General features: G+C 39.7%; 1 protein-coding gene across 4 annotated transcripts in view; it reads right to left on the bottom strand.

Moving 5' to 3' along the window:
* rbm26 (RNA binding motif protein 26) overlaps nt 1-19,271 on the bottom strand; it is a 170,385-nt gene that overhangs the window by 45,359 nt on the left and 105,755 nt on the right. For all 4 annotated transcript variants that reach the window (XR_011886084.1, XR_011886083.1, XM_072258752.1 and 1 more), the window contains 6 exons: nt 17,901-17,975; nt 17,593-17,709; nt 15,840-15,914; nt 10,376-10,543; nt 7,570-7,674; nt 2,882-3,085 (listed from right to left, as the gene is read on the bottom strand). Coding sequence is in view for 2 of the 4 variants with exons in the window: in XM_072258752.1 (XP_072114853.1) it covers nt 2,882-3,085; nt 7,570-7,674; nt 10,376-10,543; nt 15,840-15,914; nt 17,593-17,709; nt 17,901-17,975 (744 nt within the window). In the remaining 2 variants the exon portion in view is untranslated. The remainder of the gene's footprint in view (nt 1-2,881; nt 3,086-7,569; nt 7,675-10,375; nt 10,544-15,839; nt 15,915-17,592; nt 17,710-17,900; nt 17,976-19,271) is intronic.

Raw genomic sequence — 19,271 nt, 5'->3', positions numbered from 1 at the left:
TTCTATGCTGTATAGCTTTACGACTGATAGTATATCGTGTGAAAACTGGTATCGTCTGCATAAATAGAGCCCAAGACCAATTTCAAGTCAGTTCAAAATTCTTTTGTACTGAGTACATTTTAAACTTCCCTCTTCTTTCACAAATTTCTGACATTTACCACTGGGATACATCTAATGTCATAAAATTCTGAATGCATGTCACATCCATGCTAATGTTATAGCATCATTTATTTATCCCCCTAACTCCAGATTACAAAAGATCTGGTGCTCAAAATATCAGGTATGTTAAATTTGGTATACTACTCTGGAAACCATACATAATGACTTGGAAACAGGTAAATGTGAAACCACGCCCAAGAGAAACAGAATGCCCAATTAGTATTTAAAAAAAAGCACAGTACAGGTGTCCCCCGCTTTTCGAACGTTAGTTTACGAAACCTCACTGTTGCGAAAGACCTACATTAGTACCTTGTTTTCGCTTTCAGAAGGTTTTTTCACTGTTACAGAAAAAAAGCAGCGCGCGTGGAAAATCAGTGTGCGATAAAAGGCAGCGCGCCGCGCGCCCCGAGCAGCCGCTCTCCCCGGATTCGGAACTGCCTTCTCGCCGGCATTGCTTAAACACTTGCCTGTGAGCAGTCATTTGCAAGATGAGTTCTAAGGTATTGGAAAAGCCTAAAAGAGCTCATAAGAGTGTTACACTTAGCGTAAAACTAGACATAATTAAGCGCTTTGATCGTGGTGAACGAAGTAAGGACTAAGTGAGTTTGGCTTGTGAAAGCTGACGAACATGATGTTGAAGAGGTTTTGGCATCCCATGACCAAGAACTGATAGATATAGAGCTGATGCAATTGGAAGAGGAAAGGATAACAATCGAAACCGAATGCAGTAGCAAACGAACCGAAAGTGACTGCGTGAGACTTTTGCTGCAATGATGAAGTACGACTTTAATTTTGAAAGGATGCATCAGTTTAGGGGATATTTGCAGGATGGTTTGAGTCCTTATAAAGAACTGTATGATAGAAAAATGCGCGAGGCTCAGCAGTCAAGCAAGCCTTCCACATCAGCCACAGCAGACGACGAACCTCGAGCTTCGACATCGAGGCAGGCAGTCATAGGAGAAGATGAGCTGCCTGCTCTAATGGAAACAGACGACGAGATGACACCCCAGTGTCCCACCACCCCAACACCCAGACTGCGGACAGATACTGTACCGATTTGCGGAGAATGCAGCAGTACCTGGGAGGCACACAGCACATCTTTAAGAAAAAAGCTGAAACAAACATGCTAACTAATTAGGTGCCGCCCAACATGTGATTAATTAGCATGTTTATTTCGGCTTTTTTCTTAAAGATGTGCTGGATGCCTCCCGGCTACCGCTGGACCCCCGATGCCTCGCAGCAATGTATTGGTCGGCGGCCCGAAGGGTGGGGGTCACTGCACCACCCAACCTGCGACGACTCAGTCTAAAACACCATCATCAGTGTGCTCGGTGCTGAACCAATTCCGGTAGGTGATACTACACTGTACATACATTATTCCTACTTTATATAGGCTGTGTATTTTTACATGTTATTTAGTATGATTTGGCAGCTTCATAGCTTAAAGGTTACTGGAGAACGCTTGCGCCGTGTTTTTGCCAACAGCGCTTGCGTGAGATTTTCTGCCTACAGCGCTTGCGCGAGATTTTCGCTACGGAGAGCAGTTCAGTAATGATTGTGGAAAAGTATTTCTACTTTATATAGGCTGTGTATTTATCATATCATTCCTGCTTTTACTGCATGTTACTGTTATTTTAAGTTTTGTGTGTTATTTGGCATGATTTGGTAGGTTATTTTTGGGTCTGCAAACGCTCACAAATTTTTCCCATATAAATAAATGGTAATTGCTTCTTCGCTTTACGACATTTCGGCTTACTAACCGTTTCATATGAGCGCTCTTCCTTCGGATAGCAGGGGAAACCTGTACTTATCAACAATGCTTCAGCCCATCTGAGATTGATGAAAGTCAATTACTGAACAAAATGGCATTTTCAATTATTCTCAAAAAAAATTGTTCTTCAATTCTACTTTTAAAAGATAAAACCATTCTTAAAAGAAACTGTAAGGAATTAAATTTTTAAAATGTTACTAGAAAAATTTGACTTCCTGAGTCAAGGCAATAATTTCAGAGGGATTCATGCAATCTCAAACGGCTCACAAATGGGTTACTTAATGGATAGAGTAAAATAACTAGGAAATCCTTTCTACTAACTATACATTAATTTTAGTTTTCAAAGCTGCCACTGTTTACATAAGAGCAAAGTTAATACCATTGAAGCAAAATGAGTACGTTCTTGTGGCATCTGCAGAACGATACTCCACTGAGGAATAATTTGGATGCAGGCATGTTCACAAGACAACGATATTTCAATGCTTTGATTCAGAATTATAAACCATTTTTCAATTTTAATAGATTTGAAGCAAAGATCCCAAAGGCAGTCATAACAGATGAGAGGGAAAATTGTCTTATAAGGGCATGCAGCACTGGGTAGAGATATGGAAGGAGAATGGCAAGGTGGGTTAGACATTATTGACATGGCATCAAAACTTAAATATTATCCTGTCTACTTGTCTTTCTTTGCAGGCTTTGTAACTGAGTATCAGCTCGGTCAAAGTTGTACTCTGCAGTATTCATTTAACAAATGTACTCAAATAAATGGAAGATACTCAGAATACATACATTCAATGGTGCATAAACTGTGCATTAATAAATGGTGCATTAACACGTTCCTATTTGGAAGCTGACTGAGCAAACCTGGCAGTGGTCAAAAGATTAGATCTAATATCCTGTTGCATGACCCTACATAATCTGTCAAGCTGATAAATTGAAAGTTATACTTACTGCAAAGTGTGGCAGGACTTCATCTTGGTCCCCTTCTGAAAAGCCAGAGATATCCAATGACTTTGGACGATGGTCAACTACTGAGTGAAAAGGCAGACTCCGGCCTCGGCCACGATGTCCCCTGCCTCTACCTCTGTGCCCACCTCGACCTCTAGTGTTATGCCCTCTCCCACGAACAGAGGAAAGGATCCCTCGTTTGGCAGCCTGAAACACAAATGCAAACACATGACATGCTCTGATCCCTTTTACATGTTAAATGAAAATTACTAACAGAAAACTCAATCTCATTTTCCTTGAAAAGCAAAATCTTTCAATCTGTCACTGAGAGTGCAGCAAAGATAAAGTAACCAACACCAAAATGGCTAGTGTTTCAAATCTAACTGCTTGGTACTGAAAAATCAAAAATACTGCACATGCGGAGATCTAAGTAAACAGAAAGTGCTGGAAATATTCAGGCCAGGGATTAACGATTCAAGCCCAAGACTGCATCAGAACCAAGATCCTTCATCATTGCCAAAAGATGCTTTCTGGTTTACTTTATCCTAGACATTAATTCAGTTCTGATGTAAGAGCATGACTCAAAATATAGACTATCCTTCAGCCTCCATGGACAATGCCCACTGACTTCCTCTCATGCTCCAGATACCAATGTTCTGCAGTGCTTTGTCTCTAAACCCCTTCTCAGCTTTAAATGGTAAATAATTGACCAAGAGCACACTTGGTTCCTAATCCATCACCAGAGGAAGCATACTCAGCTTCCATTTTGAGAGTTGTCAGAACTTTATCACTAATGACCTATAATTATTCTACAGTAGTGTCCACTTTTGAACCACAAAATGTTAAGTGGAACAGTAGGCTGGTCATTAGAAAATATACAATAGAAAGGAACCACTGTATGGTTTGCTAACTATATTAAACCAGCATGCAATGCTGCCATCTTCTGTAAATTAATATTATTGCAACACAGTTCTTGTTTTTCTTTTGTTTTTTTTTAAAATGAAAGTTTGACTTTGTCCTCAAGTTGAAAACAGCAGAAGCCTTGCATCAAGTAAGGTCAGCAGAGATTACACTAGAAACACAAAGGTAAATAGTGCAAGTTTTATTTCAGAAGCCGAAACTTAGCTCAAATCTTGAGGAAAGTAAACCATAAAGAGAAAAGCAAACCATAATGCAAAAAGTTTCAAGTTTTTTTTTAAATTAGGAATACTGGGTGCACAAACAGCTATTGAAAACTGAATCTCCTTTACGAAAAATAATATTATCCCTGGTCAGGGATACTATTACAGCTACAGGAAGGGTGGGTAATGTAGCAGGATCCTCTTTTGAGTCAATATGGGTGGAAGTCAGGAACAGGAAGGGAACAGTTACTCTATTGGGGGTATTCTATAGGCCCCGTGGTAGCAGCAGAGATACAGAGGAGCAGATTGGGAGGCAGATGTTGGAAAGGTGCAAAAATAACAGGGTTGTTATCATGAGTGACTTTAACTTCCCTAATATCGATTGGCACCTGTTTAGTTCCAAGGGTTTAGATGGGGCAGAGTTTGTTAAGTGTGTCCAGCACAGATTCCTGTCACAGTATGTGGACAGGCCGACCAGAGGAATGCCATACTAGAGCTAGTACTAGGTAATGAACCGGGTCAGGTCACAGATCTCTCAGTGGGTGAGCATCTGGGGAACAGTGACCACCGCTCCCTGGCCTTTAGCATTATCATGGAAAAGGATAGAATCAGAGAGGACAGGAAAATTTTTAATTGGGGAAAGGCAAATTATGAGGCTATAAGGCTAGAACTTGCGGGTGTGAAGTGGGATGATGTTTTTGCAGGGAAATGTACTATGGACATGTGGTCGATGTTTAGAGATCTCTTGCGGGATGTTAGGGATAAATTTGTCCTGGTGAGGAAGATAAAGAATGGTAGGGTAAAGGAAGCATAGGAGACAAGTGAGGTGGAAAATCTAGTCAGGTGGAAGGCAGCAGCATACATGAGGTTTAGGAAGCAAGGATCAGATGGGTCTATTGAGGAATATAGGGAAGCAAGAGAGGAGCTTAAGAAGGGGCTGAGAAGAGCAAGAAGGGGGCATGAGAAGGCCTTGGCAAGTAGGGTAAAGGAAAACCCCAAGGCATTCTTCAATTATGTGAAGAAAAAAAGGATGACAGGAGTGAAGGTAGGAATGATTACAGATAAAGGTGGGAAGATGTGCCTGGAGGCTGTGAAAGTGAGCGAGGTCCTCAATGAATACTTCTCTTCGGTATTCACCAATGAGAGGGAACTTGATGATGGTGAGGACAATATGAGTGAGGTTGATGTTCTGGAGCATGTTGATATTAAGGAAGAGGAGGTGTTGGAGTTGTTAAAATACATTAGGATGGATAAGTCCCCGGGGCCTGACGGAATATTCCCCAGGCTGCTCCATGAGGCGAGAGAAGAGATTGCTGAGCCTCTGGCTAGGATCTTTATGTCCTCGTTGTCCAGGGGAATGGTACCGAAGGATTGGAGGGAGGTGAATGTTGTCCCCTTGTTCAAAAAAGGTAGTAGGGATAGTCCGGGTAATTATAGACCAGTGAGCCTTACGTCTGTGGTGGGAAAGCTGTTAGAAAAGATTCTTAGAGATAGGATCTATAGGCATTTAGAGAATCATGGTCTGATCAGGGTCAGTCAGCATGGCTTTGTGAAGGGCAGATCGTGTCTAACAAGCCAGATAGAGTTCTTTGAGGAGGTGACCAGGCATATAGATGAGGGCAGTGCAGTGGATGTGATCTATATGGATTTTAGTAAGGCATTTGACAAGGTTCCACACAGTAGGCTTATTCAGAAAGTCAGAAGGCATGGGATCCAGGGAAGTTTGGCCAGGTGGATTCAGAATTGGCTTGCCTGCAGCAGAGGGTGGTGGTGGAGGGAGTACATTCAGATTGGAGGATTGTGACTAGTGGTGTCCCACAAGGATCGGTTCTGGGACCTCTACTTTCCGTGATTTTTATTAACAACCTGGATGTGGGGGTAGAAGGGTGGGTTGGCAAGCTTGCAGACGACACAAAGGTTGGTGGTGTTGTAGATAGTGTAGAGGATTGTCAAAGATTGCAGAGAGACATTGATAGGATGCAGAAGTGGGCTGAGAAGTGGCAGATGGAGTTCAACCTGGAGAAGTGTGAGGTGGTACACTTTGGAAGGTCAAACTCCAAGGCAGAGTACAAAGTAAATGGCAGGATACCTGGTAGTGTGGAGGAGCAGATGGATCTCGGGGTACATGTCCACAGATCCCTGACAGTTGTCTCACAGGTGGATAGGGTAGTTAAGAAAGCTTATGGGGTGTTAGCTTTCATAAGTCGAGGGAAAGAGTTTAAGAGTCGTAATGTAATGATGCAGCTCTATAAAACTCTGGTTAGGCCACACTTGGAGTACTGTGTCCAGTTCTGGTCACCTCACTATAAGAAGGATGTGGAAGCATCGGAAAGGGTACAGAGGAGATTTACCAGGATGCTGCCTGGTTTAGAGAGTATGCATTATGATCAGAGATTAAGGGACCTAGGGCTTTACTCTTTGTAGAGGAGGAGGACGAGAGGAGACATGATAGAGGTGTACAAGATAGTAAGAGGAATAGATAGAGAGAATAGCCAGCGCCTCTTCCCCAGGGCACCACTGCTCAATACAAGAGGACATGGCTTTAAGGTAAGGGGTGGGAAGTTCAAAGGGGATATTAGAGGAAGGTTTTTTACTTAGAGAGTGGTTGGTGCGTGGAATGCACTGCCTGAGTCAGTGGTGGAGGCAGATACACTAGTGAAGTTTAAGAGACTACTAGACAGGTATATGGAGGAATTTAAGGCGGGGGCTTATATGGGAGGCAGGGTTTGAGGGTCAGCACAACATTGTGGGCCAAAGGGCCTGCACTGTGCTGTACTATTCTACGAATTCTATGAAAAAAGCTCTGGCAAAAAATTCTCAATAATATATTTGCTATTTTTATGTGAGCCACAGCTGGAAAGTGTGCGTTCTCCCTAAAACAAGTACATGATCAATGATGTAAAAGCAGTATATATTTAAATACAATTTACAAGACGCAGCAGTACAGCACAGGAAGAACCCCTTCTACCCACATCTACACCAAACACAATGCCAATCTAAGTAATCCTACCTGCCTGCCCATAGTCTATATCCATTTATTCCTCGTGTGTTCATGCATCCAATGAAATGCTTTTTTTTTTAAAAATGCTGCTACCCTATCTGTATGCATCACTTCCCCTGGCAGCAGGTTCCTGGCTTCTACAATTTCCTCTGTGAAAAAGGTTTGAATTGCAGATTTCCTTAAAAACATTCTCCCCAAACCTTAAAACTACACTCCAGAGTATCTGACATATCCACTCTGGGGAAAAGATCTATCTCATCTGTGCCCATCATAATTTTTATATACTTCAATCAGGTCACCCCTCAGCCTCTGACACTCAGAGAATGCAATTCAGGTTTGTCAAACCTCTCCTTATAGATAATATACTTCAACCTAGGCCTTCGACACCCTCTCCAAAGCTCTTTGGTAATGCATCGACCAGAACTGCACATAATAGGCCATAGGTGGACTAACTAAATTTTTTATACAAAGAAGAAAAAACTTTGCAAAATAAAGCAAATTGAGATGAATTTAGTTGCCAGAAAGAATTTAAAAGCTTATTAAACTTTAAATTGTTACACTTGTTTTACCTCTAATTGAAGTTCATTATATTTCTTTCGTAGTTCAGTGATATCTTCTCCAGCTTGCACTTTCTTATACAAGTCCAGTTCAGTGTCTAGTAGTTCTCTTTGCATCTATTTAAGAAAATCAGGATTTGTGTAAAGCCAAATCATTCATAACCATCAGGTGACTGCTGCAAATCAACATGGAAGCAGGATTCTCAAACCAATGTGACTTCCTCAGAAGATGGGCAAAAATTAATTAAGCTTTACTTAAGTCTGTTGGGAAAAGAAATTGGGCGGAGGTGGAGAGTGAAACAGATTTCCATTTCAGATACCCAATTTGGACTGAGAACTTTACTAGTAAACAGCAAAATGGACAATTTAGTTCAAACCAGGAAAAAAGAACTCAACTCAAAATGAAAAAAAAGTAGAGAGAGAAAAAGTGAGTTTGGGCAGTTGGTATAACTGCAACAAACATATTCAAAATGAGGGAGGAAACAGTAAGAACAGGAATAAGTTGGACTGGGGCAAGATGTAAATGGAAGAGCAGGATCATACAGTAACCTCTTACTCAATGCCAGCAAGACCAAGGAGCTGATTATTGACTTCAGGAAAAAGTCGTGTACCAGAGGTCCACGAGCCAGTCCTCATCGAAGGATCAGAGGCAGAGTAGGTCAACACTAATTCCTTGGTGTTATTACTTCAGAGGACCGGTTCTGGACCCAGCATGCGAGTGCAATTACGAAGAAAGCAGTGCAATGCCTCCAATTCCTTAGGAGTTTGCAAAGATTTGGCATAACATGTAAAACTGACAAACTTTTATCGATGTGTACTGACTGGCTGCATCACAGCCTGGTACGGAAACACCAACGCCTTTGAACATAAAATCTTACAAAAAGTAACAGATATGGTCAGTCTGTCACAGGTAAAGCCCTCCACACCACTGACCACATTCATATGTAACACCATTGCAGAAGAGCAGCATCCATCATCAGGGACCCCACCACCCAGGACATACTCTCTTCTTGCTGTTGTCGTCAGGAAGATACAGGAGCATCAGCACTCACAACACCAGGTTCAGGAACAGCTGTCAGCCCTCAACAATCAAGCTCTTGAAACAAAAGAGATAACTTCGCTTGCCTCTTCATTAAAATGTTCCCATAACCAATGGTCTCACTTTCAAGGACTCATCATGTGTTTCCATATTTATTGCTTATTTATTACTACTTCTTTCTTTTAGTATTTGCACAGTATGTCGTCTTTTGCACACTGGTTGAATGGCCAAGCTGGTGCTATCTTTCACTGATTAAGTTTATGGTTATTTTTCTACAGATTTATTGAGTGTGTCCGCAAGAAAATAAACCTCAGGGTTGTATATAGTGACATTTATGTATACATTTACTTTGAAGTTTGAATTTACTTTTAACTTTACTTCAGTGTTCCATGGAGAACTACTAGCTATCATCAAGATGCTTTTCACCTCACCTCCACTTTGCGTGACTGCATATTAAAATGTGTTGGAGACAGGCTGTCTGCCAGCAAAACTGGAGGTCCAACTGGATCCAGTAGTTAGACATACTCGAAAAGGTTAAGTTCCAGGAATTCAGCATCATCAGCTATTAAGCCAAGGATGGTTGGAATGAAAAGTTAGACCCATTTCCTTAAGTGGGTAAGCCTATGTTAAATAAAAAAAACACAATTTTTAAAAAATTCTTCATTGTAAAGATTTCAATTAATACCTAGTACTTTCGTGATGTTTTGTCCTTTTTAAGCAAATTTAATTATCGGAACAATTTTAAGTCTATCTGAGCAATTTTTAAAAGTTTGACCACTTATAACAGGAAGAGCTCAAAAGTAGCAAGTTGACAAAGTGCACCTTCAGATGAGACTGTTGCCAACTGCAGACTTCTGGCTGGTCTTTTGCAACAGGTTAGCATTGGACGGCAAGCACAGTGGACAGCAAGCTTGTTTCGTAGGTTTAGATCTCAGATCATCTAGCCCATTGCTGCATGTCAAGTATTTATTTTGTCCACTGGGTTGTATTTATTTTATTCTTTTTAATTGGTTCTTCAGGCTGTTATAGCCAGGGGTGGCAATGGGATCAAGCTCCCACTTCCTATTAAATGCTCCCAATGGCATTCACTTCAAATAGCCTCTCGACAACCAAGTCCAGCTCCTGGCCTTCATGTGTGGCTCAGCTGAGCTCAGGAGAACCATTTCTGCTGACAGAATGGGAAATGGCAGGTTACTGGTGCTTTAAAACGAATCACTTCGAGCAGATGGCACTCATCAGCCATGATTGGCAGCTCATCTCAGAAGGAAAACTCTGATCTCAAACCTCTGCTGCCTTGTGGCTATACCCACTCATGGGTAAGGCTTTGGGAGTAAACTCCAAGTGAAAATCTAGAGCTGGAGTCTCTAAGGCAGTCCAACGTTGAGTTCAATTCTGACTGGCAACTCCCACGACACTGCTGGTACCAAACTGTATCGGTCTCTGTCGTTCCTTTGGGTTCATCAGATGTGGGGAGAGGGGGAGCTGGCTACACAAGCAACAGCTTGCTCTCCAAATCATACTGCTCAGGCTTGCATATCTAGTCAGCTAGGACACAGTATCCATGGTCAACTCTTCAGACAGAGGCTTCAGCTCGCAATTGTTTTTCAATATCCAAAAGAAACAAAATTTTGAGATTAAACTTTTATAACATTGTTCACTTTTTTCAGGAAACTTTTCGGATAAAACATGGTTTGCTGAAAAAGAATGATCGCTGTAATGATTGTACGTTCTAGTATCAATTGTTTGGTGACAACAAAGTATAAAGATTAAATATCATACCTGAGCTTTGGTTTTAATTGTTTTAGGAAGACTCGTGCTTGTTCCACTTGCTTTCAGTTCATCTTGTAGCTTGGTGATAGTCTTAGTCAACGTCTGCAATGTTTTCATGATCTCTGCTTTATCTTCCAATTTCATTTTTTTGTTTTTTTCAAGCTTTGATATCAAGATCTAAATATGGATTCAGAATGTCAGAGTGACAAAAAAGTCTGAGCACAATTTTCTCAGACATAAACAACATTTTTGCTAATTAAGCAAGACTTGTGTGTATTCATTCAAGGTTTTGAAAAAAATCAATGCACAACTTTAATTGCATGACACAAACAGAAATACAGCCAAAAACAACTGTGCTGAACCACTTTGCTGCAATAGTAATAGATAGGTAAATGGAGAAAACTGGAAAATCCAGAAACTGAGTACAGCAGAATCCCATCAACAATGCAATGTCTTTCAGAAGTTGCTACAGAGAATTAAAAAAAATCACTGCATGCTCTAAAGGACTAAAATGCTCATCTACCACCAATGACTTTCTTAGTGATTAGTTACCAGTTGAATTGCAACAGGACTGTTCTTTTACATCTACATCAATGGTCGATTAAAGGTGAAAATTACAGATTAACTAAGACATTTCAGATTGATATGAAGATCTGAAGGTGTTACAACTACAGATGAAACAAAATGATTGCAAGTGTAAATTACTCATAAAATGCAAGTATAAATGAAGATCAGTATAATGTAAATATTTCTTTTCTTTAAATAAAAGAACATAATTAAATTCTTAAATTACAATGGTCTGTGAAAAGAGATACATTTAAACATCTGTCAATACTGTAAGACCACAGCACATAAGAGCAGAATTAGACCATTCTCCTGCCTTCTCTCCGCAACCTTTCAAGCCCTGACTCATCAAGAATCTTTCAACCTCCACCTCAAGTACACTCGATGACTTGGCTCCACAGCCGCATGTGGCAACAAGGTCCACAGCTTCATCACCTGTCAGCTGAAGAAATTTCTCCTCATCTTAGTTCTAAATGGATGACCCCCTATTCTGAGGTAGTGCCATTTGGCCCTAGACTCCTCCACTATAGGAAACATTCTCTCCACATCCACTCTATTGAGGCCTTCTAATATTTGATAGGTTTCAATGAGATTCCCCCCTCAATCTTCGGAATTCCAGTGAGTACAAGACAACAGCCATCAAAGAGCTTCATATGATAAGCCTTTCATTCCTGAGATCATTTTCATGAACCTCTTTTGAACCATCTCCAATGTCAGCACATTCATTTTTAGATAAGGGGATCAAAACTGCTCAAAGTACTTCAAGTGAGGCCTCGCCAGTGCCTTAAAAAGCCTCAGCATTACATTCTTGTTTTTGTATTGTGGTCCTCTTGAAATAAGTAACATTATGTTTGCCTTCCTCACCACTGACTCAACCTGCAAGTTATCCTTTCGGGAATCCTACACGATGACGCCAAAGTCCCTTTGCACCTTGGATTTTTGACTCAATCCCCCCGTTTCGAAAATATCCTATTCTTCTGTTCCTTCTACCAAAGTGCAAGACCTGCACTTCCTGACACCGTATTCCATCTGAAACTTCTTTGTAGATTCTCTGTATCTGTCTAGGTCCTTCTGCAGCCTGCTTACTTCCTCAACACTACCTGCCCCTCCACTTACCTTTATATTATCTGCAAACTTGGCCACAAAGGTATTAATTTAATCGTTCAATTAATTGACAGTTGGTATGCAAAAGTTTGGGCACTCCTGGTCAAAATTTCTGTTACTATGAATAGCTAAGCGAGTAAAAGATGACCTGATTTTCAAAAGGCATAAAGTTAAAGATGACACATTTCTTTAATATTTTAAGCAAGATTACTTTTTTATTTCATCTTTTACAGTTTCAAAATAACAAAAATGGAAAACGGCCCGAAGCAAAAGTTCAGGCACCCCGCATGGTTAGTAATTAGTAACACCCCCCTTGGCAAGTATCACAGCTTGTAAACGCTTTCTGTAGCCAGCTAAGAGTCCTTCAATTCTTGTTTGGAGGATTTTCGCCCATTCTTCCTTGCAAAAGGCTTCTAGTTCTGTGAGATTCTTGGGCCGTCTTGCATGCACTGCTCTTTTGAGGTCTATCCACAGATTTCCAATGAAGTTTAGGTCGGGGGACGGTGAGGGCCATGGCAAAACCTTCCGCTTGCGCCTCTTGAGGTAGTCCATTGTGGATTTTGAGGTGTGTTTAGGATCATTATCCTGTTGTAGAAGCCATCCTCTTTTCATCTTAAGCTTGCACTTTTTTACAGCTGGTGTAATGTTTGCTTCCAGAATTTGCTGGTATTTAATTGAATTAATTCTTCCCTCTACCAGTGAAATGCTCCCCATGCCACTGGTTGTAACACAAGCCCAAAGCACGATCAATCCATCCCCGTGCTTAACAGTTGGAGAGGGGTTCTTTTCATGAAATTCTGCACCCTTTTTTCCTCCAAGCATACCTTTGCTCATTGCAGTCAAAAAGTTCTATTTTAACTTCAACAGTCCACAGGACTTGTTTCCAAAATGCATCAAGCTTATTTAGATGTTGCCTTACAAACTTCTGACGCTGAATTTTGTGGTGACGACACAGGAAAGGTTTTCTTCCGATGACCCATGAAGGGTCATATTTGTGCAGGTGTCGCTGCACAGTAGAACAGTGCACCACCATTCCAGAGTATGCTATATCTTCTTGAAGGTCTTTTGCAGTCAAACAGGGGTTTTGATTTGCCTTTCTAGCAATCCTACGAGCAGTTTTCTTGGTCTTCCACACCTCAAATTGACCTCCACCATTCCTGTTAACTGCCATTTCTTAATTACATTACGAACTGGGGAAACGGCTACCTGAAAACGCTTTGCTATCTTCTTCTAGCCTACTCCTGCTTTGTGGGCATCATTTATTTTAATTTTCAGAGTGCTAGGCAGCTGCTTAGAGGAGCCCATAGCTGCTGATTGTTGGGACAAGGTTTGAAGAGTTAGGGTACTTATGAAGCTTTGAAATTTGCATCACCTGGCATTTCCTAACAATGACTGTGAACAAGCCATAGCCCTAACAAGCTAATTAAGGTCTGAGACCTTGGTAAAAGCTATCTGAGAGCTCAAATCTCTTGGGGTGCCCAAACTTTTGCATGGTGCTCCTTTCCTTTTTTCCCCACTCTAAAATTGTATAAAAAAAATACACTAATCTTGCTTAAAATGTTGAAAAGAATGTTTCATCTTTTAACTTTATGACTTTTGGAGATCAGTTCATCTTCTACACACTTAACTATTCACAGTAACAGAAATTTTGACCAGGAGTGCCCAAACTTTTGCATGCACTGTACATACAAAGTAAAAAGATGTTGTCCCAGTACTGGCCCTGTGGAACACCACTAGTCACTGGCCGCCAGTAAGAAAAGGCTCTCTTTATTCCCACTCTTTGCCACCTGCCAAACAGCTAATGCTCTGTCCATGCTAGTATCTTTCCTGTAATACAATAGGCTCTTGCCTTGCTAAGCAATCTCATATGCAGCGCCTTGTCAAATGCCTTCTGAAAGTCCAAGTACACAACATCCACTAATTGATTCTCTTTTGAATATAATGCTTCTTATTTCTTCAAGGAATTCCAACAGATCTGCCAGGCAAGATTTTCCCTTGAGGAAACCATGGTCCTTTTTACCATGTGCCTCCAAGTACCCAGAAACCTCATCCTTAACAATCCACTCCAATGTCTTCTCAACCACTGATGTTAGACTAACAAGGCCTAAAATTTCCTTTCTTCTGCCTCCCTCCTCTCTTGAATAATGGAGTGCCATTTGCAATTTTCAGTCTTCTGGAACCATGCCAGAATCTAGTGATTCTTAAAAGATCATTCCTAATGCCTCCACAATTTCTTCAGCTACTTCTTTCAGAACCCTGGGGTGTAGTCCATCTGGTCCAGATGACTTATCTATTTTCAGATCTTTCGTTTCCGAAACAACTTTGCTCCAATAATAGCAACTGCAATCACTTCTGTCCTCTGACACACTCCAATTTCTGGCATACTGTTAGTGTCTTCCACAGTGAAGTGTGATGCAAAATATTTATTCAGTTCACCTGCCATTTCCTGGTACCCCATTACTATTTCTCCAGTGCTATTTTCCAGTGCCTCTTTTACTCTTCATATATCTGAAACAACTTTTCCAATCCTCTTTGATATTATTAGTTAGCTTACCTTCATATTTCACGTTCTCTCTTCATATGGCTGTTTTAGTTCCTTCTGTTGGTTTTTAAAAGCTTCTCACTCTTTTAACTTCCCACAGCTTTATTATATGCCCTCTCTTTAACTTTTATGTTAAGCTTTGACTTCTCTTGTCAGCCATGGTTGCGTCATCCTGCCTTTAGGATACTTTGTTACGTACCCATCCTGTGCCTTCCGAATTTCTTTCAGAAATTCCAGCCATGGCTGTTCTGCCATCATCCCTGCTGGTGTCTCCTTTCATTCAACTTTGACAAGCTCCCCTCTCATGCCTCTAATTCCCTTTATTCCACTGTAATACTGATATATTTGACTTTAGCTTCTTCCTCTCATATCACAGGGTGAATTCTATCATACTAAGATTACTGCCTCCTAAGGGTTCCTTTACCCTAAATTCCCACAACAAATCTGGCTCATTCCAGAACACCCAATCCAGAATAACTGATCCTTCAGTGGACTCAACCACAAGCTGCTCTAAAAAGCAATCGTATAAGCATTCTACAAATTCTCTGTTTTGGGACCCAAGCTCAGCACCAATCTGATTTTCCCCAATCTACCTGCATATTGAAATCCCCCATGACTATTGCAACATTGCTCATTTAATATGCATCTTCTATCTCCTGTTGCAATTTGTAGCCCACATCCTGGATACTGTTCAGATGCCGATATCAGGGTCTTTTTAGCCTTGCACTTCCTTAACTCTACCCACAAGGATTCTACATCTTCTGTCCTATGGCACCTCATTCTAAAGATTTGATTTTTTTTAAACTAAAAGAGCCACACCACCTCACCTCCTCTGCCTACCTGCCTGTTCTTTCGATATAATATGCATCCTTAGATGTTAAGCTCCCAAGTATAAACTTCTTTCAGTTTTGACTTGGTGCTGCCTACATCACACCTGCCAATCTTTAACTGCACCACATTATCCACCTTCTTCTGTATACTGTGACATTCAATAATACCTTCAGTCCTGTATTCGTCATTCTTTTTGACTTTTCCCGTTACACAAGTCATCCCACTGACTGCAGTTTTGCTCAATCATCTGCCAGTCCTTCCTGATGGTCTCACTAAACACTGCCTCTGCTCGTATACCAACTACACCATTCTCAGCCCTTTCACTTGGTTTCCCATCCTCTGTCAACAGTAAGCGTCTCGCAAACAACAATGCACAAATTACGATGAGAGCAAATCAGAAGGAAATACTTTGATCTAACAAAAACTAAATACCTTCTGGGTATCTATGTGTTTTGCCAAAATTTCATGTTTCTTTTTTCTTACGTCTTGTTGAAGTCGAAGTGTATCCTGTAAAAAAATAAACATGCGAGAATCCTGGTCAAATAGAATACAGAAAAGTCCAAAAGGATTTTAAAAAAAACTGGGGAAAAGTACAACCATTAGTTAATTTTCACCTGTTTTTTTTTGCGGAAGAAATGTATTCACGTAATATTAGGTTAGCAAAAAATGACTGGCAAGATTGAGCATTATTTATTTTGTTCTGGATTATATGAAAACAGCAGTGGTAAAGGAGAAAATTACAATCTACTCAAGTGAACTGCATTCAAGATCCGTTTTATTTACACAAGTAATTTCTTGATCAATAATATTCCTTGCCATTTCCTGTGCATTTTAAAGACACACATTACTGGTAAACTCAATGTTTAAACATTAGTCTCCTGTTCACTACCATAACTTTTAATACAGGTCAACCCTCACTAATCCGGCACCATTGGGACCTGAAGAGTGCTGGATTAGTGAAAATGCCGAATTACAGATGGATCACATTAAGCATAATCAGTGCTGGATTATCGAAGGAACCGGATTACAGGTAGTCAGATTAGTGAAGGTCCCCTGTATAATTTCCTAATTTACCACAGCCAACTCACATTCATGTCCTTATACAGTATTTCACTTATTCAAATTTAAGATCCTGGATTCTAATTGAATTAAATAATTTTTTTAAAAAACATAAAACAATCATATTGTGTTGATATTCACCAAATCATCAATTAACTCTACCTCATGACACAATATTACATCTAAAATAACTGTTCCTTCAATATAATGATCTAGAAAGTCAAGAAAAAACAAACTGGGTGCTTTTTCTCAGTATTGATGAAGCGCCTTTTACCTGTAATGTGAACTTCCCATTCAACAGATACTGTCTGACATACTGTGTATCTAAACCAGAAAACCATCTTTTATACATTTCATGAATTTACCCTCCATACAATTGATGTTCCTTAAGTTTACCAAATCTAAATATATGTCCCCATTTTTCTTGTATTTATCCTTCCGTTTTTCAACTACTATTCTGCCTTTCTACTGCATTCATACTGTTATCCACTATACTGCCTCCTTTTCCCACTTCATCCATCTATTCTAAAAGTATCCGAATGATTCAAATCCCAATCTTGGTTACATTGGAACCACTGCCTTGTAATAGCAATTAATACCAACCCATTTATTTCTGTTGTGACCTTAAATTGTCTATCTAAAGCATGCCATGCGCTTTGCAGGTAGAAGTTTCCATTTTGAACTTAAGTATTTTTTCCTGCATTCATTACAATGGAGGTACTAAATATTTCTAACTTTATCTACATACTTTCTTCCTGATAGATGCCAGATATCATTAACCATTTTGCTACCAGCACTATTGATCTGACCATTTCTTGAAACTATTAAAATTTTTGTTCACTAGAATCCTCACCTTGCTATCTTTTGACCATTTAATAGCTAAACAAAAGTGCAACAGCACCAGAGAACTCAAATCAATGACAGAAAAAAAATCAAAGGATTTCACAACAATTACGTTGAACTCAAGTTAATTGTTTGCTGAAAACCTAAAACAATCCACATGTTTGCTATTGAATTCATATAATCAAACTTTAATTTTCAATCCAGAAAAACTCACTAGACAGATGAGTATGATTAATTTTATGGACACGTTACAGAATGCACAATTATCATAAACTCAACAAACCTGTTTCTTTTTTGGTGCCTCTGTAGAGTCTGATGAAACAGTACCTAATTTTTGTACTGCCTTTAGGGCAGCAGGATTGTAGACTGTTTTTGTAAGACCTGTTGTAGTTGACAATACCTGCAGCACAAAAATATTTTTTTTAAACTGTAAAAAGATTGTGGTCAAGATCATACAGAGGGTTTTATAAGAAGTTCTAACTTCAAATGTCATGTCAGATGCAATCCTAAATATATTTTGTGCTCAAAGACTGAAAATGGAATGAATCTTGGACGCCAGTGCACAACTAGAATTAACTGAATGAACTGTACCTTTTCAGTCGGAGCTGGTTCTGTGCGTTTAGTTGCAAATCCCAATCGATCTTTAATAGACAACTTATTTGCATTCTGAATAAAAAATAAAGTAATTAATTAGTGACATATTCCTTCATGTTTTTCACCATACCACATCTACTCACAGGCTGATTTCATCATTCAACAATAAAATCACTCATGGACACTTCAATTTTTAAGGTCTACTACCTGTTTAGTTCTCATTACAAGGCATTAAATTAGTTCCTTAAGATGAGCTATACAATGCGTTACATTTTACTGGGGCATTTACAATTTATATTTTTGGCTCCGATACTGAATTGTAGCAATGTAGTTAAGGTACAGGAGGAAGGGAAATAAAACAGCTTAAAATAAAATGAGTAAGAAAAATCAAAGGGGTTAGTTCCCCTCTATTACTCTGGACAAAACACATTCACTTTTATCTTTTGTCCATGAAAACTGAGATCAAAAACTACAATTATACCAAGGATCATTGAGAGAGAAAATAATAATTCCCTCACAATAATAAAGATTACATTTAGTCTTTAAGGCCCAAATCATTAAACTATTTTACCACTGGCTGAAGGTTGAAAAAATATGCAAGGCTCAACCATAAACTGGATTTTCAACAGGATTTTTGAACCAAGGCACATGTACATCATATCTTTATGGAGAAAAATTTCCTCCCTCTTACAACTGGATTCCTTCAAGTAACAAATTATTTTTCCCCCAGTAGGAATGATTTTATGCTTCAAAATATCTGCATGTTATCAAAATCTGAAATTTTGCAGACACAATAGTTTTAGTCTTCATGATCTGACAATGGAGTTAAGTTTATATCTGAAATTAACTACGATACTTGCTGCTTAATGTGGACTTATACATTCTTCAAATTCTCCAGAGCTAACAAGTCTCAAGGCTGCACTGCTTGAATAAATCAGTAAAAAAAGTATTAAAATATTTAGTTCCACATTATTGACAGGGCAAAATATTCTCAACTATTTGCAATACAATAGCAATAAATACCCAGCATTTTGAATTCAGACAGATTTTAAGTAAACAAGAAAGCATAAACATTCACAAACAAGAGAAAATCCGCAGCTACCAGGTATCCAAGCTACACGCACACAAAATGCAGGAGGGACTCAGCAGGCCAGGCAGCATCCATGGGTAAAAAGAGCACAGTCAACATTTCGGACCAAGGCCCTTCATAAGGACGGAGCAAAAACATGACAAGTAGAGTTAAAAGGTTGGGGGGGGGGGGGGAAGAAACACATGGTGATAGGTGAAAATGGGGGGGGGGTGAAGTAAAGAGCTGGAAAGTAGATTGGTGAAAGAGATACAGGGCTGCAGAAGAGGATATGTAATAGG

This window comes from Mobula birostris, chromosome 5, assembly GCF_030028105.1.
Source record: "Mobula birostris isolate sMobBir1 chromosome 5, sMobBir1.hap1, whole genome shotgun sequence".
Classification (NCBI taxonomy): Eukaryota; Metazoa; Chordata; class Chondrichthyes; order Myliobatiformes; family Myliobatidae; genus Mobula; species Mobula birostris.
This window is presented reverse-complemented; position numbering and strand designations above follow the sequence as displayed.